At 56.5% G+C, this 24,565-nt stretch overlaps 1 protein-coding gene across 1 annotated transcript; it reads left to right on the top strand.

The window, feature by feature from the left end:
- The first annotated feature begins 74 nt into the window (after nt 1-74).
- LMNA (lamin A/C) lies at nt 75-18,485 on the top strand. Its single transcript, XM_036922495.2, has 12 exons — nt 75-778; nt 11,541-11,697; nt 12,973-13,098; nt 13,370-13,540; nt 13,726-13,851; nt 14,375-14,595; nt 14,690-14,912; nt 15,367-15,474; nt 15,561-15,680; nt 16,121-16,210; nt 16,990-17,259; nt 17,541-18,485. The coding sequence occupies exons 1-12, from the start codon at nt 423-425 to the stop codon at nt 17,565-17,567; spliced, it is 1,995 nt and encodes a 664-aa protein (XP_036778390.1). The 5' UTR covers nt 75-422; the 3' UTR covers nt 17,568-18,485.
- Nucleotides 18,486-24,565: the final 6,080 nt, after the last annotated feature.

Here is a 24,565-nt window from a genome sequence, read left to right as displayed (position 1 = left end):
CAAGACGCGAGCTTCAGCGAAGCCCCAGACAGACTGGGGTGCGCGGGAGGGGTGGGGTGGGGCCCGACCCCGGACCCCGCCACAGCCAGCGGTCCTCTCCCCTCCTCGGCGCCCCGCCCCCACTCCTGTGGATCTGTGACGGCCCCTTTAAGAGCAGTGGCCCCTCCTCCCATTCCCTAGACCTATTAGGGCCTTGGCCCGGGCGCGGTGACTCAGTGTTCGCGGGAGCGCCGCATCCACACCAGCCAACCCAGATTCCGAGGCCCGACAGCGCCCGGCCCAGCTCCCCACCCCTGTCCGGAGCCAGCCTAGAAGCCAGCCGGCCGGCGCGCTCCGACCCCGAGCCGTCTCTGTCCTTCCGCCCAAGCCTGCGCCCTTCCCGGGACCTCTGCCCCGCGGGCAGCGTTGCCACCCTGCCGGCCATGGAGACTCCGTCCCAGCGGCGCGCCACCCGCAGCGGGGCGCAGACCAGCTCCACCCCGCTGTCGCCCACCCGCATCACCCGGCTGCAGGAGAAGGAAGACCTGCAGGAGCTCAATGACCGCCTGGCGGTCTACATCGACCGTGTGCGCTCGCTGGAGACGGAGAACGCAGGTCTGCGCCTTCGCATCACCGAGTCCGAGGAGGTGGTCAGCCGCGAGGTGTCCGGCATCAAGGCCGCCTACGAGGCCGAGCTTGGGGATGCCCGCAAGACCCTCGACTCGGTGGCCAAGGAGCGCGCCCGCCTGCAGCTGGAGCTGAGCAAAGTGCGCGAGGAGTTTAAGGAGCTCAAAGCGCGGTGAGTGCACCCAGGTGGCGCGTGCGGGGCCGGGAGCGGAGAGCGCGGGCGGGCCGGGCCGTTGCCCCTGCCCGGCTACAGGCCGCTGATAACTTTGCCAGAGAGTCTCCTCCTCCCCAGAACTGCCCCTAGCGGGTGACTGGCAGTGCCAAGGGAAATTGTCAGGACAGGACAGAAAAGGGAGGGGCTCTGGGAGAGAGTGGCGTATATAAGGGATGGTGGGAGCATCCCAGGCGAGTTAGGGCTGGTGGCAGGGCCACATCCAGTCAGGGTGGGGTTTGATAGCCATTCGGAGCTTGGGCAAAGCAGAACCGGCCCGCCCGGTCTAAGAAATCCGGGCACTCAGGACACATCGGAGTGGGTGAAAGGGACCTGTTAGAACTTTCTTGGCCACTGTGCCAACTTTGCCCAGCCTGGTTCTGGATACACAGTGTCCATTAAGACAGAACTGCCAAGCTGGCAGATGTCCAGTGGTGCTGGAGAGAGGTCACCAAGGCAGGGTGACCCCCTTTCACCCCTTGCAGGGTCATGGAGGCATCCCCTTTGGCACAGATCCTTTCTGGGGTTCTTTCTAAGAGTGGGAACACCCTCCCTCATCCCCTGCATGTCTGAGACCCTCCTTAGGCTTTGACAGGCCCACTGAATAGCTCCAGGAGAGCAGCTCCCCCGCAGCTCCCTCTGCTTCGCCCAGGAATGCAGGGGAGGGAGGGAGACGGAGGCCAGAGGCTCCTGGTCCAGGAAGTTGTGTTAGGCCCAGGCTGGCAGGGACCCCCGCCCGCTTCTTGGCCCTCTGCCTGGTGTCTTCCAGGGTTGGGGGCTCTGTCTCTCCCCGCCTCCTTGGGGTGAGCCACTTTCATTTTCCCAGCCGAGCCCAGTCCTTGCTCTGGCCCGTCCTCTCAGCCACTGACGTTTTTTGATCTTTGCCTTATTAAACTGCTGGAATACAGTGACATTTTTGAAATCCGGCCGTTGGAAGCTCCAGGCCACTCCTACCTCACCCATCCTTGCCCCACCCTACCCCACCCTCCTTGACGCCACCCTCTTTTCTAAAAAGGCCTTTGGAGCCTGGAAGTTAAGGCCCTCTTCTTCCAGCTGCCTAAGAATTGGTCTCCTCTTCCCTCTCCTCCTTTTCTCTATGAAGACCCAGGCCAAAAAGCACTAAAGGTGCTTGGAGATCCCTGGGGTGGTGGGATCCTGTGGTTTGACTGCCGCTCTTTCTCTCCCTTGGCATCATCTCCAAACTCACGCTCTTCTCAGGACCTCTGTGTGTTCCCTGCTCTTCCTGCCCCCTCACTAGTCCCCAGCCCCAGGCACGACAGGTGTGGCAGGTCCATCCCCTAGTGAAGAGTGGATGGAAACTGGGGGGGAAGACGGGTTGACTTTTATTTCTCATGAAAAGGATCACTCCTGTCTTTTCCACTAGTGATATGAACAACATAGTAGGACAGACAGATAGGAGAAAAGCTAGGGGAGCCTCTGGTCCACTCACCTACCAAGCCCCCACGCAGATCCCTACAAAGGGCATTCTTAGCAGATCTTTTTCTGGGGAAGACGTTAATTAACTGGGGAGCAGATAATAGAGTCTATGGTCTCTTGCTAACCTATCTCCTCTGCCTCCTGGTGCAGCTGTCCAGGCCTGGGAGACCAGGCTGGCGCATGCGTACATGGGGCAGGGCGGGGGTGGTGTGTGTACTTGTTATATTTAGCCACCTGCCTCTCTTCTCCCCCACTGATCCTGGCTGGGGAGGCTGGGCTTCCGGAAAAGGGGGGTGGTTTTGCACATCTGGATCTCAGGCCAGTAGGAGGCAGGGTGGAGACAAAGGGGGCTCAGACTGGGGGAATGTCCCCTTCTATGTCCCCAGTGGGAGGAGCCAGGATTGTTGCTCATTTTGCGTCTGCTGTGGTCAGGGTGAGATGGAAAAGAGTAGAAGGAAGAATTTGGGAGAGGAAGAAAGGCATTGTTCTAACTCCTCCCACTAAAGCTTAGAGAGAAGCAGTTGTACGGTTTAATGTTTAGTTGGAGCTCAAGAGTTCAGGGCCAGGCTTTGGGTTGGGATGCAGAGCTGTCTGTAAGATCCTGAAGCAATCCCTGGCTCAGCCCAGGGGCTTGAACTAGGTTATAGGTTCTGCTGAGAACACATACACACATTCTCTCTATTCTGGATCCTGGAGAATTTGGACACCTAAGTGTGGGGAGAGTGAGAAGGTGGGAAGTGCCCGGGACGCCCTCATGGGGTCCAGGCTTAGAGCTGGGCCCCACCCCAGGCAGGACAGCTGGGTGGATGACTCAGATACTGCCCCCCTCCTTTCTACCCTGGTGGCTTTACAAGAGACAGCAGGAGACAGGGTGGAGACAGCAGATGTCTTAAAGGAAGGGATGTCTACATCCATGTGTGCCTCTCCTGCCCCCTGCTCCCCACTGCATCTGAGTTTCTTGCCTGCCTCCTTCCTTAGGACCTCTGGTGATGGTCTGGAACCAGGGCTTCAGATGGCCAGTATGCACAAATAATTCTAGATTTGAGTCCAGAGTTATGGGCTTGGGTTGCAGGATAGTGCCAGGGTCTATGCCTTCCTGTGCGGAACTGGTGGAGGAAGGCTGAGTCAGAAGTGGGGAGATCCCAGGCCCACAAAGCAGAAGAACCTCTTCCCTCTGGAGGAGGCCTGGGTGCCCGACAACTTCCTGGATTGACCGCCTTATGCAGCTCCGCTGAGGACCAGCAGGGAGGTACAGTCCCGGGTTCATCCAAGCTCTCATTAGAACAGCAAAGGCCAGAGAGATACAGAGGCTTGTCTCATGTCACACAGCAAGGGCGTGATAGGTCAGGACTTGAACACAGGCCTTCTGACTTCCAGTTAAGTGTACCATTAAACCTTACTTCTCTAGCTTAGGGGACAGGTTGGAGGGTCCAGAGAGTGGGGTGATTTTCGGTGGGATGGCCGAAGGCTCACTCCTGTGGTCTGGAGATTCTGCCCTGGGACTAGTGACAGCTTCGTGCTCTGCTGTCCTGCCAGGGCCTACTTACTCTTCAACAGCCTTTGCCCAGCCTGTGCTGGACCCCGCCAGGCCGTGGATCATGAGACAGAACACTGGGAGGCTGGTGATTCCTATCTTGAGACCGTCCTGGGACTTGTGGGAATTGTCTCCCTGGATCCAAAGGGGGTTGTGCCCTTTGGCAGAGACATAAGGAGAACAGAGATGGAGGCCTTTGAAGACACCTGGACCCCACGCCTGACCTGAGGTGCCTCCTGGTGTTATATCCCCCACCAACCCTGATCTCCCCGACCCCTGTGCCCCACCCTGAAGTCCACACACTGATTCAAAGAGAAAGAAGAAAGTGCAGCTAGACCGGGGGCTGAGCAGTACTTAGGGAGCCAAGAGAAACAAGAGACCGTAATTCCTACCAGGGCCCCGATTGCCATCCCGTAATTTATGCCTCTGGTTGGCACTTCTCCTGGTCTCTGGGAGTCTGAGACTTACTCTTCATGGGCTGTGCCCATTCATTGTCCCCACTCCCAGGCCCACCCCCAGTGATTCAGTAGCTCAGTGTCAGGGCTGAAGCCTGGGACAGCTGGGGGACAACTGGTAGGAGATGCCTTCACCTACCAGCTGTGCCCTCTGTTTCCCTTCCCTTCCTTCCTTGCCAGCCCCTTACCCCTGCAGCAGCTGCAGTACCCAAGGCCAGGTCTGGCTCAGAGGCCCAGCACTAGGGCAGGTCATCCCATTCCCACCTCCCTGGGCCCCCAGTGTACTGATGGCGAACAGGCCAAGCTCTAGTATTCTTGGAGAGATCTGGGAAGTTTCTTTGGGGAGGTTGTAGGATCTTCTGTCCCCTAACAAGAGGCAAGGTAACAGGTAGTGTGAGGTAATAGGTACAGCCCTGGCACTCAGTGTCCTTAGTTCTAGACTTGGTCCTGCCACTAAATTGCTGTGTGACCTTGAGCAAATTGCCTCCCCTCTCTGGATTTCCTAGCTATAAAAGAAAGGGGTTAAAGCCAAAGGTCCCCAGAGAGCCTTCAGGTTCCAAAGTAGTACAGTGACCCCCACAAAGTGAGAAAATAGTCCTCTAAAATACCAACCTATAAATATAAAATCAAATACACTAATGTGAATATAATTAACAGCCAATGCTAGTCTCAGTAGAAATATTTCCCACCAGCTGTGGAATTAAAAGTACTAATACCCTTCTCTTTTTCTCAAAGAAAGTTTGTTAGAACCAATTAATTATTATGCCATTGCACTCCTGGCTTATGCTTTGTTTTTATTGCCGGCAGGAAAGGACACTTCATTTTCAGTGCCTCTGTCTTAGGACGGTGGAAAGGGCTGTGTCACGGAGAAAGGGAGAGAGAGGTGTGTGGACCTGTGTTGAGGGTGGAAATGAGGCCTTGGAAGATGTGGGATTTTTTCCTTGGAACTGGCCAGGATTAGACAGCGTGCGCCTGGCGCCAGAGGGAGCTGCGGGGTGACCTTGAGCTGGCCCACCTCCTACCCTTCTGTACTCATTCTGGCTTCCCCAACATGAGGCTGGGCTGTGAGGAGGTCTTGACCACTAACAGTCCCTTTAAGAAGGGAACAGGGTTTGGGGAAGAGGCCGGGTGGGGCAGGAGGAGGGGGTGCTCCCTGTCCCTTTGTGGGAGAGGAAGCCTGAATCCTGTCTGTTGAAGCCAGGAATAATTCTGGCTGGGATCCCAGACCCGGCAGAGGAGCTGAGTCATGGTAGAGGGCAGAGTGGAGAGTGGACAGGAGACCCAGAGCCTGTCCAGTCAGAGACGAAAAGCCTCGATAACGTAGTTGTTGAGAACCACGATGGGTGTTCCTGCTGGGCAGCAGCAAGAGGGATGGGGGTGTGAATCACATGGGGCACGATTGGGAGCACGCGGCAGGACACATGAGGCTCTTTAGGGCTGGCTCATGGGAGCTGGAGACCCTCATATCCAGGGGCCCCATTTGCGGGCAGTTGAGAGGAGATGGTTTGGGGTTACCGAGGCTCCCCTTCCTCCTGAAGCGCTAATGCTGCCTCCTCTGGGAGACAGGGTTGAATCTTCCTCAGCTGGAGCTGGAATGCAGTGGGGCCAGAACTCCTAGGTCCTCCCCCACTTCCTTTCCTGATCTTGGGGTGCGGCTCCCATCCCCTGCCACTGTTGTCAGGGTTAATACCCATAAGCCACCAGATGGAGGTTTAATTTGTCCTCAGAGGGGACTTCTAAGTTGGCTCCTAAATCTCTCCCTTCCCCTTCCCCCGCCAGGACATTCTGCCTCTTCTTAGGCTCTCCTTCCCCTTCCATGCCCCCACTTATTTTGGTCTGTCTCTAGGCCTCAACCTACATTTCTGAGACTATACAGGAAAGAATTCTGGAGAGAGGGGCCAAGAAGAAGGAAAGCGGAGCTTGGCAGGGGACCCGAGAGAGCATTTGGTTAGGAAGTCAGCCGCCTGTGGTCCGGGACCTGTGTCCAAGCCTCTGGCCGCAGGCTTGCCTCCGTACAATGCCACGTTGATACACCCGGCAGCTGTGACTCAGGCCTGGGCCCCTGCCAGACCCAACACCTCTGTTGGAGTTGCGTCTGAACATGCCACCAGGCCTCCTGTCCCCCTTCTCAGCAACAGTTCCCGCACCCCAGCCCTCCCTCTGACTGGAATTAAGACCTGGCTTTGTCTTAGGGGAGGACAGCTGGGAGGCTGGCGTCTCTGGAAGGGGATCTGAGGGGCCTCAGACCCCAGGCATGTGTGGCGGATGTCTCGCCAAGAGAGGCGCGTGGAAGCAGAGCCGTGCCTGCTGTGGGTGCATGTGGCTGTGTGGGGAGGTCGAGGGCAGGGGTCGTCCTGGGAGGCCTGCCCTATGCTCTCCAGGTGTGAGACTTTCAGAACTTCACAGGGTGGGGTTTGGGCAGGGTTCAGGGCCTTCCAAGTCCTTGGAACACATGCCCCCCTCAGTTCCTCTCTTTAAGGTCTTCTTTCCAGCAATGGATGGAACCTTGAACACCAGAGAGAGGAAGCCAGACATCCCCACGTTCCTGCATCCTGCCCTCCTTACCTGAAACTGATGGCAAATCCACAGACCAGCCAAGAAACCACACAGTGGATCCTTTTGGGAATGGGGGAGTGTCAAACCTCATGCCCCCCACACAGTTGAGGGACTGTGTGATGTTTGATGGCGGTTTCACTAGGCCTCTGTATCACTCTTGGACTGGGGCACCTCCTAGCAAGCCAGGCAGAGGGTGACACGTCTCCCAGGCTCTGTTCCCGGGTGTATCTTTGCTACTTTCTGCACCCCCTGCATGCATCTTGCCCTTTTCTGTGATCTGTCACTGCTGTGAGTGTCCTCAGGTGATCTGGTGAGCAGGGAAGTGCCCGAACCTTTCCTTCTCCAGGCCTTGGTTTCCCCATCTGTAAAAAAGGTTGGAGGTGGTCCCTCTAGAAGCCTTGAGTTTATGAACCTCCTAGTCTCTGGGCATAGGAGGGACATACAGAAGAAGCCCCAAGACAGAACGTAAATGGAAAAAGAATAAACTAGCAGGTAAAAAGCAACAGCTGAACACAGTCGTCCAGAGAGGAGAGAGAGGGTGGAGCTGGAGCTAGAGAGGCAGGCAGGCTGAGGCGGGACTCAACCGAGGCAGGGGTGGATTTGGATAGTTGGGGGGAGGGCAGGAAGGATATATTGCAGTGGGAGAGTTTCTGGGACAAAGGGAAGGCTGGTAGGAACATGCGGGCAGGCTTGGGGTGGCCGCAGGAGACACCCCATCACCTGTCAGGAAGTCAGCCTGGACAGAGGTCTAGCTAGATGCCTGGGTGGCTAGGGGAGAGCTGTCCCCAGGCCAGGAGGGCAGGGACTGCCAGCTCCCCACGCAGCCCTGCCTTACACTGCCCAGCCATAGGGGGCGCTCTTCCTAGAGAGGCAGGAAATGCCTCTGCGCTCAGAGACCTCTTCTCTCCTGCCTCCCTCTGCTTTTCCTCCTGGGGTCTCCACGCAGCCATGGGGAACTCTGTGGGACGGTGAGGCTGAGGGCCTGAGGCTGGTGGCAAGGGGACTGCGGCGGGGCTGAGGGAGCCTCTGTAGGGTCGAGGAGCTTTCCCTGGGCCATCTTCCCCTCCCTCCCTCTTATTTTTAGCCCTCTCTTGATGTCTCTGAACCCCTTGTCTCCTCCTCAACCCAGGGGAGGAAATGGGGGCCTCTCCCTCGGGCCTGACAAGTTTCTCCCAGCAACCAGCCCCAAACAGGCCTGCAGCCGGCACTGGCTTCCATATCTGGCATCCGTGCTGGGCTGAGGAGGGTGACTCAGCGGGAGGGTCAGGAGCTGGCCCTGTGCCCACCCGGCCCCTTTGCTGTGCTGGGTGGGCGCCTTTCTTCCCCTAAAGCAGCCCTGGAGTCCTGGCCGGCATTGGCCCTGGAGCCGGGCTTCCCCATCTCGCCCGCCTCAGCCTAACAGCTGCGCAGGCTCCCAGCTCTCCTTTCTACCTTATTCTCCTCTGCTACCCTGCCCTCCCCCACCACACTCTCTTCCCTCCTTCTGAGACCAGATTTGCCAGCGGGGGAAGAGTTAGAAACAGGATGCCCGGCCCTTGTTGCCTCACAAGGCTGCTGGGATGGAGCCACTCCTGGGCTTGAGGAACCTGGCGGATACGAGGGGGAGACCTGGCCCCCAACTGGCACGGCACCGGGTTTGCGGCAGGACGTGGGCAAAGCTGAGGTGTCCCCTGTGAGCACTAGAGGATTTCCCACCCCTGCCCGGGTATTGTCTGCCTGAGGGCGAGTCAGCGGCAGAGCCCCTGGTTCCCACCCTTTCCAGCTCCCTTTGCCCGCCGCACCCTGTCCTCCCTGCCAGCGTCCACCCCCCTCCGTGGGATGCAGCCAGCACGTGCCGGCTTTCCCACTGCCAACCCCCAGGCTCGCATGGGCAGTGCTGCCACCCTGGGGCTGAACACCTGCCTGAGGTCGCGCTAGGTCTGAAGACACCAGCTGGGAAGGAGATGGTGTTGGGAGCTGGTGGGGAGGCAGTGGGAGAGGCAATGGGCTCTGCACTAACTACCCCTGGGCATCTCGAGTGTGTGCGGCGCGCTGGCCCCAGAGCTCCTGAGGCCTGAGTCATGAGCCCATGGGTGACAGTAGCCTCTTCCCCGCTGACAGGAGCTCCCCTGCCTGACTGCAAAACCACAGAGGCCTCCCTCCCTTCCCTCTCTTTGCTTGGGGGGTTTCCCTTGTCCACAGGGTGTGTCTTCGTCCTTACTGGCATCTCTTTCAAGTGCTAATCAAAGCCTCCAGGAGGGGAAAGTGAAAAAGCCCCCTTTAATGTCCTTCCAGCCCTTTACAGCCTGGCAGGTGCTGCGCCACCCGGGTACCGCGGGGCCCTGGTGGCAGTTTCCTTAGTCACAGTAATAGCGCCCACGGAGGGAGGCTGTGAAGACTGAGTGAGTTAACACTGTAATATTTAGAGCAGTGCCTGGTACATAACATATTGTTGTTTCCACCACCCCCTTTGGGACCAGTAGGAAGTGAAGAAGCTAGTCAGGTTAGAAGAGGTTGTCCTGTGGTGGTCAGACTGTAAGCTCCAGAGGGCAGGGACCGCACACCTCTTTTTCCTCATCAGTGTCTGCCTGGCACTGCCAGCGAAAGGGTTTTGCAAGGAGAATTCCTGGAGTTCCTCCTCCGGAGTCTGAGGAGGCCAGGGAGGCAGGACGAGGCAAGAGATGCCCTTGGGTTGTCTTCTGAGAGCATTGTGTGGCTCCTTCCTGCTTCTCCCAGCTCGGGCTGGCTGGGCACCCTCTCCTGCTGGCTTCTCCACTCCCTCAAGCCCTGTGGCTGAGGAAGGCAGCGGGGTGGTGGACGAGGAGGAAGAGTCAGCAGCTGCCAGAATTCTTTAACCTTGTCCCTGCTGCTGCTTTCAGAGCTCGACACCGGGGTGTTTACCTTCCTCCTCACACCTCGGTTTCCTCATCTGTAAAGGAGGGGGTTGAGCCAAACCCACTCCAAGCCCCTTCTCGTCCTCCCAGTTCTAAGAGCCACCCCATTAGGCCAGCTGCAGCCATTGGCCTTCAGGGCAGGGAGGCCTCCTCTGGGAAGCCCCTGCCAGCCTCGGAGGCTTCCCAAGCAGCTCGGATCTGTTTGCTGCGCTGCTTGACTTCGTCGGCAGTTTTCTTTTTCCCTCCTCCCCCTGCAGCTGCTTAGGCTTTTGAAAAGTTTTGAAGTCATGGAAAGTTGGGGCCGCGCTCCCAGCCAGGGGCTGGGCCAGACAGCAGCCAAAACCTGAGCTGGGTTTTGACTTTATTTTTAGCTTTTCTGGCTGAGACGGAGGAGGGGAGACAATCCTCCAGTTCTGGAAGGGCCTCTTCTCACAGGGGAACAGACACTGTTCTGAGGTGTGGCCAGAGGCCTGGACAGAGCATGCACGCAGGCTGGCCGCACACCCGCCCTCCAGGTGTCACACTCCGGCCCCCTCCCAGTGGAGCTGGAGGGGAGGTGACTGGGTTTGAAACCTCCTGAGCTGGTGGCAGGCGAGCACTGCTTCAGGCTTGGCCCGTCCCTCCTGAGCTCCCTCCAGTCTAGCCTTCTCCAACCTGCTTCACAGAGAATTGTTGGACCTTGGATCTTAGGGCTGTGGCAGGATAAAATGTTGGCAGGGCCCCTTTTCTTCCTTCCTTCCGGGATAGAATATTCCCCCCCACCCGTGTTTGGTCCCCCTTTTTTCCATCTGCCATGGTGGGCTCCCACATAGGAACTGATGGCTTGTGGACGGCAGCTGCGACCAGACCCCTTGACCTTCCCCTCCACCCCTTGGCTCTGCTGCTTTCTCTCACCAGACACTGGTAAAGGGATCATAACATCTGGAAAGTGGGGTTCCCCAGGGGCTTTTGAGAAAATAGGACCCCTCTATTACTCCAGTTCACTATCCAGCAAAAATAATCAGGGGCCCAGAAAGGAGAGGGAGATGGCAGAGGCGCCCCCTGTTCGGGTGGTTCTAGCCAAAGCTTCGCCCAGTTGGAGGAGCAGGGCGTTCAAGGCTAGAGCCCAGATGGACCTGGAGACCAGGGGGCCACATCTGGAGGCCCACGCTGAGGCTCGTGGTTGTGGGCAGGGCTGATATGTGCAGCCAGCATTCTCTCTGGCTGCTATGAGGGGGGTGGAAGCCCTGTGCTCTGCCCAGATCAGGGCACCCAGACTCGATGTGAGAAAGGAAGGGGTCAGTTTCATGCCTGGGTGTCCTCATCCCACGTTTCCCTGAGCTTTAACCAGACTTTCCCTACCCAAGGTCCCCGTATATAAAAGGAATCAAGAGACCAACCCTTGGGGGTCAAACTGAAAAGGTTAGGGACGCATAGACCCTAGAGCTGGGAACCTGGTTCTCTGGGTGCCTACAGGAAGGGAGGTTCGGCTGCATGGAAGGTGGGTGGAGTCAGGAAGGAGAAGGTTAAGGCCTGTGTGGGAAGGGGCCGGAGACAAAGGTGGCCCTGTCTCTGGGCAGGAATGGGAGGGAGAGAGGGAAAAGCATTCATCTCGTGGGATCGGCTTTGCCTTTGGCCCCAGGCACGTTCCTGAGCACTGAGTCATGGGAGGGGTGGAGAAGCAGGAAGGGGGTTTGGGGGACCTTGGGGGAAGTGGGAGTCCAGCCCCAGAGGCAGGCAGATGCAAAGAAACCAAAGCCAAGGATGCCCTCTCCCGGCAGTGTGAGGGACAGCAGTGCCAGGCCCCAAGGCTGAACGAAAAGAGACTTCTCTCTCTCCCTGGGGGACCTGGCTCCCCTCTTAAATTCCCTCTTCCCTTGCTTCGTTAGCAACACCAAGAAGGAGGGAGACTTGCTGGCCGCCCAGGCCCGGCTCAAGGACCTGGAGGCTCTCCTCAACTCCAAGGAGGCTGCACTGAGCACAGCTCTCAGTGAGAAGCGCACACTGGAGAACGAGCTGCATGACCTGCGGGGCCAAGTGGCCAAGGTGACCCCACCTGACCCCTGCCCATCCCTCTGCTCCCCAAACAAACGTACACTCACTCTTCCATCCCAGTGGCTCTGGCAGGTGCCTGAGCTGACCTGTTGCATGGCATCAGAACCCTTCACCTGTCCCAGCACCATTGTACCCATCCAGACTGTATTTTGTCTCCTTTGCTGCCCGTGGTATCTAACACAGTTCGTTTAAAATAATCTACAGCCATTTCCATTTAACTTTGCAATGAATTGTGTCTGGTCCTGGGTCCCCCCACGTGTTTGGCCTTCCTACAGAGAGCTGTGATCTCTGTGGAAGACAGGAGAGGAGTGTAGACCCTCCACAGAGCCCATAATGGAGAGCTGATTCTTAATCACATATAGGATGCTTGGCATGTATATGGTGGTCTTTACTTTTAAAATATTTTGCTATCTCTTCTGTCCTCTAATTGCTCATGTTACAAGCTAGGGAACAGAATAAAAGATGCTGGCTTAATTCCCAAATTCAGAACCTCATCAGCTCAAGAACAGGGCCAGAATTAGAGTCAGTTGTCAAGCTTCTGTCCTGGGCTCTTGCCTGTCCTGCCTCCTGCCACCACAGTCCACCACGGAGAGACCAAGAGGTGCCAGCAGGTTGCCTACAGAAGCAAGATTGGGCCATGCCCCTCCCAAATCTCCTGCGTACGGGCCAGCCTGCGCCTTCTAAGATGAAAATCTGAGAAAGGTGCCCCCACTGCTCAAACTTTAGAGGATCTCTTCGTGGCAGATGAGGGCACATCTCTTCATGACCGAGTCCCTGGCTTCCCGGCCGGCCGTCTCCCATCACTCCTCCCTGGGAGTTGGGCCTCCACAGTGCTCATCCTCCCGAAGACCCTGCAGTGCGCCTGTGCACCTTTGCTCTTGCCTGTCTCTGCAGCTGCGGCCGTGTCCCTCCCCAGGCCCCACTAACCTGTCCTGCAGGCCTTAGCCTCTTGAACGCCTTCCCTCTGCACCCCAGACACACTTTGGCTCCTTTCCTCCTGTTCCCTCTACACTTTGGACATACCTCCTTTATAGAAATTGCTGTGTTGTGCCAGGGATGGAAGGTGCTATCTTTTTCCTTGGCATAGTACCTACCCAGAGTAGTTACGGTGTGTGAGTAGATACGATTACTTCTGTGAGCACCCTCGGCTCTCACCCTCTGGACCTGTTTCTGCACATATAAAGGGATGTGAAGCCCATGCCCAGCTTCCTTCCAGCTCTGATGTTCTATAACCCCCCTCCCTGACCTCTGACCCCTTCCTTTCAGCTCGAGGCAGCCCTGGGTGAGGCCAAGAAGCAACTTCAGGATGAGATGCTGCGGCGGGTGGATGCGGAGAACAGGCTGCAGACCCTGAAGGAGGAACTAGACTTCCAGAAGAACATCTACAGTGAGGTGGGGACTGTGTCCTGCAGGCCCGAGGACCAGGCTGGGTGGTGGCGGCCATCAGAGTTGGGGCTGGGGGTCCACCGTGTGCAGAGCTCACCTGCTGGACTCCCTGTCCTAGGGGATGGGGAGCAGGGAATGGCCAGCACCCAGCTCCTAGGTTAAAGTGGGGCTGACAGTGGCTCCACTTGGGATTAGGATTGGATGGGGAGCTCAGCCACCTGAGTCTCAGCATCTAAGGACTGGTTCTGATCTTGGTTTCTGGGTTCAACCTCTCCAGGAGCTTCGTGAGACCAAGCGCCGTCATGAAACTCGGCTGGTGGAGATTGATAACGGGAAGCAGCGTGAGTTTGAGAGCCGGCTGGCGGATGCCCTGCAGGAGCTGCGGGCCCAGCATGAGGACCAGGTGGAACAGTACAAGAAGGAGCTGGAGAAAACCTATTCTGCCAAGGTGCGTGCCCTCCCCCAGCTCCCTCACTGCTCTGCCCCCAACAGCCCCACCACGGGGCATCAGGCGGATGGTGGCGGTTAGCACAGGGCGCCCAGGACCTGAGGCTGCAGCGATGGTGCCTTCTCGGGCCTCCCCTTCCCTCCCTCCCAGTCCCTGCAGCCCTAACCCTGCATCCTCCCCTCCAGCTGGATAACGCCAGGCAGTCAGCGGAGAGGAACAGCAACCTGGCGGGGGCGGCCCACGAGGAGCTGCAGCAGTGCCGCATCCGCATCGACAGCCTCTCGGCCCAGCTCAGCCAGCTCCAGAAGCAGGTGATGCCCCCCCACCCCTCCCACCGTCAGCCAGGGGTCAGGGTAGGAGGAAGTGGGGAAGTCCCGAGGAGGGGGGAGAGGGAGGGACAGAACGTGCTCCCGGACCGCGGACTGAGTAAGGGGCCTAGGATGTAGTCCTGTTTGCTGTTCCAGGTTGGCCTCTTTTTTTTTTTTAATCTTTTCAACCTCTTATGTCACCTCTGCGACCTTAACTTCTGAGAGCCTTGGTTTTCCCATTTAACAATGGAAATCTGCGTATCATCCCTAACTCGGATCTGCACGAGGTGTTAAGTCCCCAGTTATTCTAGCTGGCTGTGCCATTTGCGATAGGAGGAAGGAAGCTCTAGCCTCGCAAGGAGATTCTAGTTAGATACTCGGAAGGGCTTTCGGGTCACCAGCCAAGGCCATGTGAGAGCCCATGACGGGCTCTCGTGGGAGCCTGGAGACCCTGCGGAGGGTGGCTGGGAAGCCCCTGCCCCTTACTTCCCTGTACTAACTCACGAACCACCCCTCCCTCGCCCAGCTGGCGGCCAAGGAAGCGAAGCTGCGGGACCTGGAGGACTCGCTGGCTCGTGAGCGTGACACCAGCCGGCGGCTGCTGGCAGAGAAGGAGCGGGAGATGGCGGATATGCGGGCAAGGATGCAGCAGCAGCTGGATGAGTACCAGGAGCTGCTGGACATCAAGCTGGCCTTGGACATGGAGATCCATGCCTACCGCAAGCTCCTGGAGGGCGAGGAGGAGAGGTGGGCTGGGGAGAAGTCAGGGAGGCACTAGCAGCGGCCTCTGACCCGCTACCTGGCTTGACTGTCCCCCCAAACCCTGTCTCCCTGCCCCCAGGCTACGCCTGTCCCCCAGCCCCACCTCGCAGCGCAGCCGTGGCCGTGCCTCCTCCCACTCGTCCCAGACGCAGAGTGGGAGCAGCGTCACCAAAAAGCGCAAGCTGGAGGCCACCGAGAGCCGCAGCAGCTTCTCGCAGCACGCGCGCACCAGCGGGCGCGTGGCTGTGGAGGAGGTAGATGAGGAGGGCAAGTTCGTGCGGCTGCGCAACAAGTCTAACGAGGTAGGCGGGCCCCAGGGAATACAGCTGCTCAGGGGGAAAACCTGACAGGTGAGGTCAGAAGGTTGGAGAGGGGAGTATTCCTCCCAGCAGAGGCAGACCAGGGCGACTGTGTGTGTCTCCTCCACACTGGGGTCCAGTCCTGGCTCCAGGACTCACCACTGGCTGTGAGACCTTAGGCAAGTTATTTAACCCCCCAGAGCATCAGTTTGCTCATCTGTGAAATAGGGATAAATAACAGTCCCTAATTCTTTGAGTTGTTGGGAAGGTGGAAGTTTACAATGTGTCTGGCACAGCGTAAGTGCCCACGGATCATGGCTGTTATCCTTGACCAGGAGGGAAGTTAAGAGGGCAATAGAGGGAGAGGTCTCTGATGGTGGCCTGTCTGTGTTCTTGTATGAGGTAAAACCAAAGCCTGAACAAGCTTCCCATACCTTCCCCTGTCCTTCCTTGGCAGGACCAGTCCATGGGCAACTGGCAGATCAAGCGCCAGAATGGAGATGATCCCTTGCTGACCTACCGCTTCCCACCAAAGTTCACCCTGAAGGCTGGGCAGGTGGTGACGGTGAGTGGCAGGGTGTTTGGGACTCTGGGGCTGGCCTTGGGTAAGGATGGGAGTGCTGGAGTGAGTCTCTAATCCTCCCTCCCCAGATCTGGGCTGCAGGAGCTGGGGCCACCCACAGCCCCCCTACCGACTTGGTGTGGAAGGCGCAGAACACCTGGGGCTGCGGGAACAGCCTGCGCACAGCTCTCATCAACTCCACTGGGGAAGTGAGTATACTGCAGGCTGGCCTCTTGCTGAACAAGGGTCCCCTGATGGCCCAAGTCGGAGCCAGCTGCCCCAGTCTAAGGAAGCCAATTCAGGGCCACCTTCTCCTAGTTCTCTGCTAAGGTCCCAGGCCCCAAACTCTCTACCCAGTGGGCAAATCAAAAGATGCGTCCCCTAGCAGAATGAGGGGTGGAAGTTAGATAGTGAGGATTGTTAAAGGCAGAGCCATACTCCTACCCAGAAAGCTTGACACTGTCCCTGTGGAGTAAAAACAGTTTCTTACCTCCCAACACCTCCAGCAGAGGACAGAGTAAGCAGCAGGGTGAATGAAGGGCAGCCCATAAGAAAGCTTCTTAGGTGGTCACTGTGAGTGGATATGCTACACATCCCTCCCCTAGAAGACTCCCCTAACCCTTGGGCTTGGTCCCCATGTCCCTGGCAGGAGGTGGCCATGCGCAAGTTGGTGCGTTCAGTGACTGTGGTCGAGGATGACGAGGATGAGGATGGAGATGACCTGCTCCATCACCACCACGTGAGTGGCAGCCGCCGCTGAGGCCAAGCACACACTGGGGCACCCACCCAGGCCTGGGGGCAGCCTCTCCCTGGCCTCCCCACACCAAAAATCTTTTCATTAAAGAATGTTTTGCAACTTCACTCGCTGCCCTGGCTTTTCTTCTCTCTCCTCCCTATACCTTGAACAGGAACCCAGGTGTCTGGGTGCCCTACTCTGGTAAGGAAGGCAGTGGGAACTTCCTGAAGCCCTGGAGTATTCCCATTGGGGCAGTGGACAAGGGTCTGGATTTATCTCTTGGGAGGGGAACGGAGGATAGATGTGGGGCACCCAGCCCCACCTCTGTCCCCCCATTTCTGTTGCATGCATTTCCTTTCTTGTCCCAGCCCCATTCCTGTTGCATGTATGTCCTCTCATTTCCCCCATTTTTTCTGCAAGAATGTTCTGTCATTCCCTCCTTCCCCACCCCCACAGTTTATTTTGCCTGCCTGCTGCCCTACCAACTTGCTCACTCTCTCTCCTTCCCTCTTAAGCTTAGAGTAGCCAGGACAAGGTCAAAGCCACAGCTCCAGGTCCCTGTGCCCGAGTCTCCCTGACCCTTCTCCCTTTCATGTCTTTGCTCCCACTCCTCCCAGCACGTCCCTTCCCCCCAAGCCCCATGCCCTCTCTCTGGTTTGAGCACAGCACCCCACCTTCCTGCCTGGTGGCTGGGAGCCTGCAGGAGTGCTGAGCCTGGGTGCTGGGCCTGAGCGGTCAGTCCCAGACTCGCCGTCCCGCCTGAGCCTTGTCTCCCTCCTCAGGGCTCCCACTGCAGCAGCTCGGGGGACCCGGCTGAGTACAACCTGCGCTCGCGCACCGTGCTGTGCGGGACGTGTGGGCAGCCTGCAGACAAGGCTGCTGCCAGCGGCTCAGGAGCCCAGGTGGGCGGATCCATCTCCTCTGGATCTTCTGCCTCCAGTGTCACAGTCACTCGCAGCTACCGCAGTGTGGGGGGCAGTGGGGGTGGCAGCTTCGGGGACAACCTGGTCACCCGCTCCTACCTCTTGGGCAACTCCAGTCCCAGAACCCAGGTGAGTTGTCTCTTTGCCTCCACACCCTGCAAGCAGAGGACCCTGGTCCTTGAGGGTTAGGGCAAGGTGGCCCTGTGGGGGGGGAGCCTTCTCTTCCGCAGCCCGGGGGAGTGGGAGCCTCCTCCCATCAGCCCAAGACCCTAGGTAGTCGGCTCCTGTGTTCTGTCCCTCCTGTCTGAGCCCCAGACTGGAGGGCAGGGGCAGGGCTGGGGGCCAGGGGTGGGAAGGGCACAGGGCCAGGCACTGCTGCTCACACCGCTCCCCACTCTCTTTTCTTCTAGAACCCCCAGAACTGCAGCATCATGTAATCTGGGACCTGCCAGGCAGGGGCGGGGGTGGAGGCCTTCTGCTCCCTCCTTGCCTCATGCCCACCCCCTGCCCTGCACCTCATGGGAGGGGGCTGAAAGCCAAAGAAAAATACCCCTTTGGTTTTTTTCTTCTTTGTTTTTTTTTTTCTAAGAGAAGTTATTTTCTACAGTGGTTTTATACTGAAGGAAAAACAAAAGCCAAAAAAAAAAAAAGCATCTATCTCCATCCTCCCTTCCTTTCCCCTGCTTCCAGGAAACTCCACATCTGCCTTAAATCCAAAGAGGGCTTCCTTCAGGAACCAAGGGAAAGGGTTGCTTTTACAGAGCCTAGTTTCTGCTTTTCTGCCCCGCTGCTGCCCCCACCCCGGGGACCCCTTGAACATGGTGCCTGAGAGGCAGGTGTGGAGGCTTCTCAGCCAGCCTGGGAGGGAGGAGGGCGGAGCCAGGCCCTCCGGACGCCCCCGTGGCCCCCATCGTTCCGCGGCACCCGGCTGAGGCTCCCCTGCTTGCCCCGCCCCCAGCCCCACCCCTGTCCCCGCCCCGGGGTGACTTAATTCTCCCAGGTACCAGCTGCACTGGCTTTTTCTGTATTTTATTTAGACAAGTGATGGGAATGAGGTGGGAGGCGGAAGAAGGGGAAGAAAAGTTAGTTTGAGCCCGCTTCGCCCAGCTTTAGAACCCGGTGGGCTCTGCCCAGTCGCCGGAGGCTGAGGTCAGGTGGGTGGGGCGGAGGGCGAGGGAGGCCTGTGAGGCAGGGTGAGAGGCTGCTGGGGCTTCGCCCCGGAGGAGGACGGCGAGAAGGGGCAGAGAGTGCATGGCAGCGGTTTTTGGCAAACACTAAGAGCCCCTTGCCTCCCCGTTTCCCATCTGCACCCCGTCTCTCCTCCCCGAAAAATACACTAGTTGTTTCTAACCCTGGCTGCTCTGGTATCTCTGTTGGTGGCGCCGCCGTGTGTTCTGGGATGTAGACACGCGCGCGCACACACACACGTCACGTGGTCACCCACATCCTCGTGCTCACTGCTGCCCAGCCTCACCCTTGTTCTAGGGGAGATGAGGTGAAGCCCTCAGAGCACTTCTGGTGGACATCTGGGTGCCCAGTGGAGGCCGACGGGGAGAGGCTTTGACTCAGCAGCGCCCATGCACCGCGGGGCTCTCTCCTTGTGGAGCCCCAAGGAGGGCACTCCCTTCCTGACCTCCTTCAGCCAGCCAGCACCTGTCCGGTGTCTTCCAGGCCTGGCCCCAAGCACCTCAGGACCGGGGCGTCGGGGGAGGGGGGGGAGGGAGGACAAATGGGGAGCGAGCAGGGGGAGCTAGAGAGGGCAGCAGGAACGGAGCAGGACTGACTGCAAACAAGCAGTTAATGCCCCTTTATGCCACACCCACTACTCAGCTTAGGGGTAGGAAAGAAAAGACCACCATTCAGTGGCCTCGGGGAACTTACACTCAGTGGGAGTCAGAAAACATGGACTGCTGTGGACGAAGGGGTGCTTCAGGCAGAGCGGGATCCTCAGAGGGGAGGATGGTTTATAATCTGGGGGAATGAGGGGCCCAGACTGAGTGGAAAGCCCCGAATGGGGAAACGAGAGGTAGTACCAGCCTTTCTCTTGCCCTTAATAGATTCCAGAGCATCTCTGCACATTCTCATGTGACCCGAATGGATTGTCCCTTTGCCCCTGGAATTGGAGACTCAGCGCTAACTCTCCCGAAGCTACACAGCTAGGAGGTGATAGAGATTCCAGGGTTCTGGCTGCAGACATCACGTTCCCCCTCTCAACAAAAAGCAGTGATGGTAGACTAGAAGTTCATGTTCCCTGAGGCAGTGGAGTTGAGCCTACAGTCAAAAGTCAGGAAAATGAGCTTATCTGGGATTTTGGGAAAACATTGGAAAAAGCCTCTGAAGTCAGGCTGGAAACCCTGCTTCCCCCAGAGGCTGAGACCAGGTGCCTCTGGGAAAGGGATACTGAGAGGAAGGGGTCCCTGCCTGCCTAATGTGGGCAGCTTTGAAGAATGAAACTCGCTCCCAGTTCTGGGCGAAAGCACCGGAGACCCCCGGGGGAACGGGGTCCTCTGAGGGCGGCTACGTGCACTCCCCGGGCTGGGCACGTGGGGGCGCCAGAGCCCCACCCACGGCGGGCAAGGCCTTTCCCGCGGGTTGAGCTTGGAGCCTTCGCAGCTCAGCTGAGCGCCGCTGGACCCGGAAGGCTCAGAGCGGGGCGGCGGGGCGTGCCCCGTGGCCCGGCAAAACCCCGCACGAGCAGGCGAGTTCCCGTCTCTTGCCGAGCGCCGAGCAGATAAGGCGGGTAGGCAAAAACGGCTGCGAGCTGGCCACGCGGTAGAATTCATGGCTCGGGCTCTGCGCAGCTGGTGAGTCTGCACACGTGGTTACCTCACATGACGCTTATGACACAACTTGGCACTCAGCAGCCCACTTGTGATTAGTTATAAAAAAGTTTTAAAAACGTTTGTTGTTAGAATGTAACACATACCGTGTAGTAAAACTGAAAATAGGTAAGTGCAAAGAGGAAAAAGAGCCATCCTTTTTCCACGCAGAGGCACCCCACTGATGGATTTCCGGACTTTTTGCCCTGAACATGTATAGTCAGGATCTTACTGTGGTTTAAATTTCGATTCTGCTTTTCTCGGCTAACATGCCTAAGCACCTTCCAGTGTTATTGCAGAGTTTATAAACATTAAGGAAAAAACGGAATCATTTTCTATCCATATAAGTAATATTTGGTTGTTCCAGAGAGGGTGGAGAAAGGAAGTAATAGACATCTGTACTTCCACTACTCAGCAATAACCATATGAACATTATGATAGGCCTTCAAGCGTCTTATTATGTTTTTTTTTCAAGTTTCACATATATAACATGTATTTATAATTTTCTGCTTGGCTGTTAGAAGGAATGCTTCCTGGAATATACATCTCTGCAGACGTCTTTGGGCATCCCTGTGAAATAAATTCCAAGAATGAGGCAAACTAAGTCAAAGGCATACACATAACAAAGGCCATTCATAATATTGCCAAGCGTTCCCCAGCCAGCTGGGCCGTTTCCGTTCCCAACTGCAACAGAGTTCAACTCCCCCAAACTCTTCCCAGCCCTAAGATTTTTGTCAGTTTTCATCTTCCTCAATTACATAGGAAAACAGTATAGTTCATTATTGTTTCAGATTCCATTTCTCTGAAGAGAAGGTGACCCTCTTTTTCATTCACATACCTTGGTTATTTGCATTTCTTCTAATGTGATGTTTGTGTCCCTTTGCTCATTTTTTTAATGGGGAAGATTATCTTTTCAATAGGTTCTTAAAATTAAGGGGAAAAGCTCTCCCTCTTGATTTTATCCACCTATAGTTATGAAGCCCTATGTTTTGCAAATATTTTATAAAAGGTGTTTATTATATAAACATAGTTTTTAGCATCTGAGTATATATAAAACACTTCGTTTAATTCCTTCTGGACATTTAGATTAATTCTGTTTTATGATTATAAATAATGCTTCAGTGAATGCCTTTTCTATAAGTATTGCAGGTAATTGCTTAGGATGGAATCCCGATGATTCCCTGCCGGCTGGTCCCACTTTAACTTCAGGACCACACGTCTCTGGTACTGGCCCTGCTGCTCCTGTCCATAGCCCAGTCACCCCCTTTCTCCAGGTGACCATTTCACACCTCCTCCTCTCTTCAAATTTCCCCTTGTCACTTGCAGCTGCGGCCTTGCTTCCTTCTTCATTCCAAAAAGACTGCTCTACTCATGGTCCCCATGGCCTGCCAGCTCAGCGGTCACTTCTTAGGCCTCATCTTCCTTCCGCTCGTTTGTCACCAGTGACCACTTTCTGGTCCTTCTCAGCCTGTGTTGCTGGTTCCTCCTCTTCTTCCTGAACTCTGATAGATGGAGTGCCCCAGCGTTCAACCCTTCTCCTCTGTCTACACGTAGGCCCCGAGAGACTTCCTCCATACGGGTACTCTCAAGTGTATACCTTCAGCTCATTCCTTTGCCTTGAACGCTCCAGACTTGACTACCCACTTGATGGTCTGACAACATCTGAAACTTAACATGTCCAAAACTGATATCTTGACTTCTAACCAACCTGCTCTACCTATTATCTTCCTCATCGCAGCTCACGATCATCCTTCATTCCAGCTGCTCAGACCAAAGACCCTGGAGTTTGTCCTTAACTCCTCTAGTCCTTTTATACCCCTCATTCAATCCATTAGCAAATCCCTTTCAGCTCCATCTTTAGACTATATCTGGAATCCAGTCCATTTTTAGCACCACCAGCACCTTTTCTGGATCATGGCATTAGTTTCCTAACTGATCTCCTGCCCTTGCTCCATGCAATTTATTCTCCACAGCAGCAGCAGAGCTATCCTTTAACAGTTTGGTCATTCTGCTCCAAACCCTCCAGAGCCTTCTAAAGCACTCAGTGTAAGACCTGGAAGAGCTCACAGTGGCAGCTCACAATGGCAGGCAGAGGCAGGCAGAGCCAGGCAGACAACCCCCTCCACATCATGTCTCACCACTCTCCCTCTTGCTCACTCCGTTCAAGCTGTAGTGACCACCTAGGTATTCCTCCAACACCTGCCCCAGAACATTTGCACTAGTGGTTCCCTCTGCCTGGATCATTTTTCCTGTCAAATATCTGCACACTTGTTCCCTCACTTTCTTCAGGTCTCCATCTAAATGTCACCATCCCATAAAGTAGCCTTCCCTGACCAAGCTTTATAAAACAGCCCATCACTTCTGAGCCACCTTCCCTGCTTTATTTTTCTCCAGGGCACCTAACACCAGTGGATGTATTTCATTTGTGTATTTGTTCATGTTCTGCCTTCTATACCGGAATACATACACCTGAGGGCAGGTGTTTTTGTCTGTTTTGTTCATGCCGAATCACCAGTACCTCCTGCAGTGCCTGGCAACACAGTAGATCCTTTGTAAGTACCTGTAAATGCACAGACTCAGAAAAGGAATTGCTCATGTGAGCATTTTTGCAGAACATGAAACCTGTTGCAAAATTGCTTTCAAAAGATGGAAGCCATTTTCATGCTTACCACTGGTGGGGATATTTAGTATCACATTTTAGGTGAGGCAACTGAAACCCAGTGAGGAGAGAGGTTGGCCAGATGTCACCCAGCTTGCTCCTGGTGGAGCCTGGGACTCCTGACTCCCAGAAAGGACTGTGGCAATTCAGAATACTGTGAGAGGCCGCAGGTGGGCTTAACAGAGGGAGGTATTCGTTTGGGATGGGCATGGAAAGACGGGAAGAATTCCATCAGGTAGAAGTGGGGAGACATACCGCTCCAGGTACCATATACAGTATAAATGGAGACTTGATGTAAGGGAGGGTCCCAGTGACTGGGGTAGATCCTTCCCATGCTGAAGGGATGGGAAGGGGCCTAGAACGCCAGCCAAGGAGTTTGAAATTCATGCCATGGGCACTGGGGAGCAAGGGGTGGGAAGGGGGGGTTGAGCAAAGAAGTGGCGTGAGAGCTGAAGTCTCTGCCGGCTCCCGGTCTGTCCGCTGCCTTCCAGTTTCCATTTCTTTGTCCCTCTCCTTCTCTGTCTTTCTCTCGACTGCCCCTGGCCCCTCCGTGACCAGAAGTGCCTGGCTGAGTTATCTTCCTTCTCCATGTCACCACCCTGACCACCTATCAGGCAGTATGAGAGGGAAGGGAGGGGCCAGGACCCTGTTTCAGCCTCCTCCCCAGCACCTTGGTGCCCCCTTATCCTGCCCCTAGAGGGGCAGAGGAAACAAGACCTGGAGAGGCAATCAGGAGGGGAAGGTGCCTTCTGTCCCCCACATCCTAGAGTGGCACTGAGATGCCAGCCTCCCCTCCCGCTCTGGGGGCCGGGCCTCAGGCCCTCACAATCCTTGGGCTGGTTCTCTGTGCTTAGTACCAGTCAGTGCCAGCTGGCAGCCCTCACCAGAGATGGAGGTGGCATGAAGACGGGGGAGGGGGAGAAGTGGGCAGGGGCCCAAGGGGAATAGGGGCCAGGATCTGTGGAGGTGGTAGTCAGAAGCTGGGTGGCCAGCATGGACGTCCCATGGGATGAGGGAAAATCCAGATACAGGAGTCTAGGGGCTTCTAGGGAAGTGGAGGAGGTGTCAGCAACCCCCTCCCCCAACTCTGGCAAATCTAATCCTCTCCCTACCACCCACTTTCCTCTACACCCACCCCCTTAAGCTGCCCCTAGCTGATTCATCTTGGTCTCTTTAAGAGCTGCCTGGGAACTGGGACACCGGAGGGGGCTGGTAGGGCTCCCCCCCACCCCCACCATGCCTGCCTCTGCTCCACTCCCTCAGACTCTGCTGGAAGTCTCGGACGCCTGGGTTAGGGTCTCCACTGCTGGGCTGGGGGTAAGGCTTGAAAGTGGTGGGGAAAGGGGAACATTGTCCCTGGGGTGGGATGGTGTGTGTGTGCCAGTTTCCCAGCACTAGATACATGGAGTCTATGTGCCAACTTCAGTAGATAACATAGGGGGCCCTTGCTGGGTGGTTCTCTGGCCTCAGACTTGGATGGGGGAGGGCAACCCCAGGACCCTGAGGGACAGAGGGAGAAGGATGCTTGCATCTCTTCGCTCCCCCCTCCCTCATCTCATTTCCCCAGGACCCCCCCATGCTGAACTCCATCAGCCACTCCGTGACTCTCCTGCAGTTAAAGACATAGGGCACCTGACACCCCATCTCTCTACAGATGGGGAAACCGAGGCTAGGCAAGCCAGAGGAAGTGGAATTGTGTGTGCTGCAGCAGGAGAAATGGAGATTAGGCTGCAGAAACCTTCTTCCTCTTCCACCTGAGAGAATGGGACGCAGGGGCCCTGGGTGTCCAGCTCACCCCAGCAAGTTTCTAACTATAGCCACAGCCACCACCTGCAGCTCGGTCCCTGCTCCCACAGCAGCTTCTTTCTGGAAGTTTTGATTTCCACATGCCAAGGCCAGGAGAGGCTCCTTAAAGCCCAGCTGGGTAACCCACAGCACATTTGTGGGCTCCCCCACT

Source organism: Manis pentadactyla, chromosome 19, assembly GCF_030020395.1.
Source record: "Manis pentadactyla isolate mManPen7 chromosome 19, mManPen7.hap1, whole genome shotgun sequence".
NCBI lineage: Eukaryota > Metazoa > Chordata > Mammalia > Pholidota > Manidae > Manis > Manis pentadactyla.
The sequence above is the reverse complement of the archived record's forward strand: the minus strand, read 5'-3'. Positions and strand labels throughout refer to the sequence as shown.

Coding starts and splice junctions, on each gene's coding strand:
- LMNA (XM_036922495.2), top strand. CDS start 423: ATGGAGACTCCGTCCCAGCGGCGCGCCACCCGCAGCGGGGCGCAGACC. Junction 779..11,540: donor TTTAAGGAGCTCAAAGCGCG/GTGAGTGCACCC, acceptor TTGCTTCGTTAG/CAACACCAAGAAGGAGGGAG. Junction 13,852..14,374: donor TCAGCCAGCTCCAGAAGCAG/GTGATGCCCCCC, acceptor TCCCTCGCCCAG/CTGGCGGCCAAGGAAGCGAA.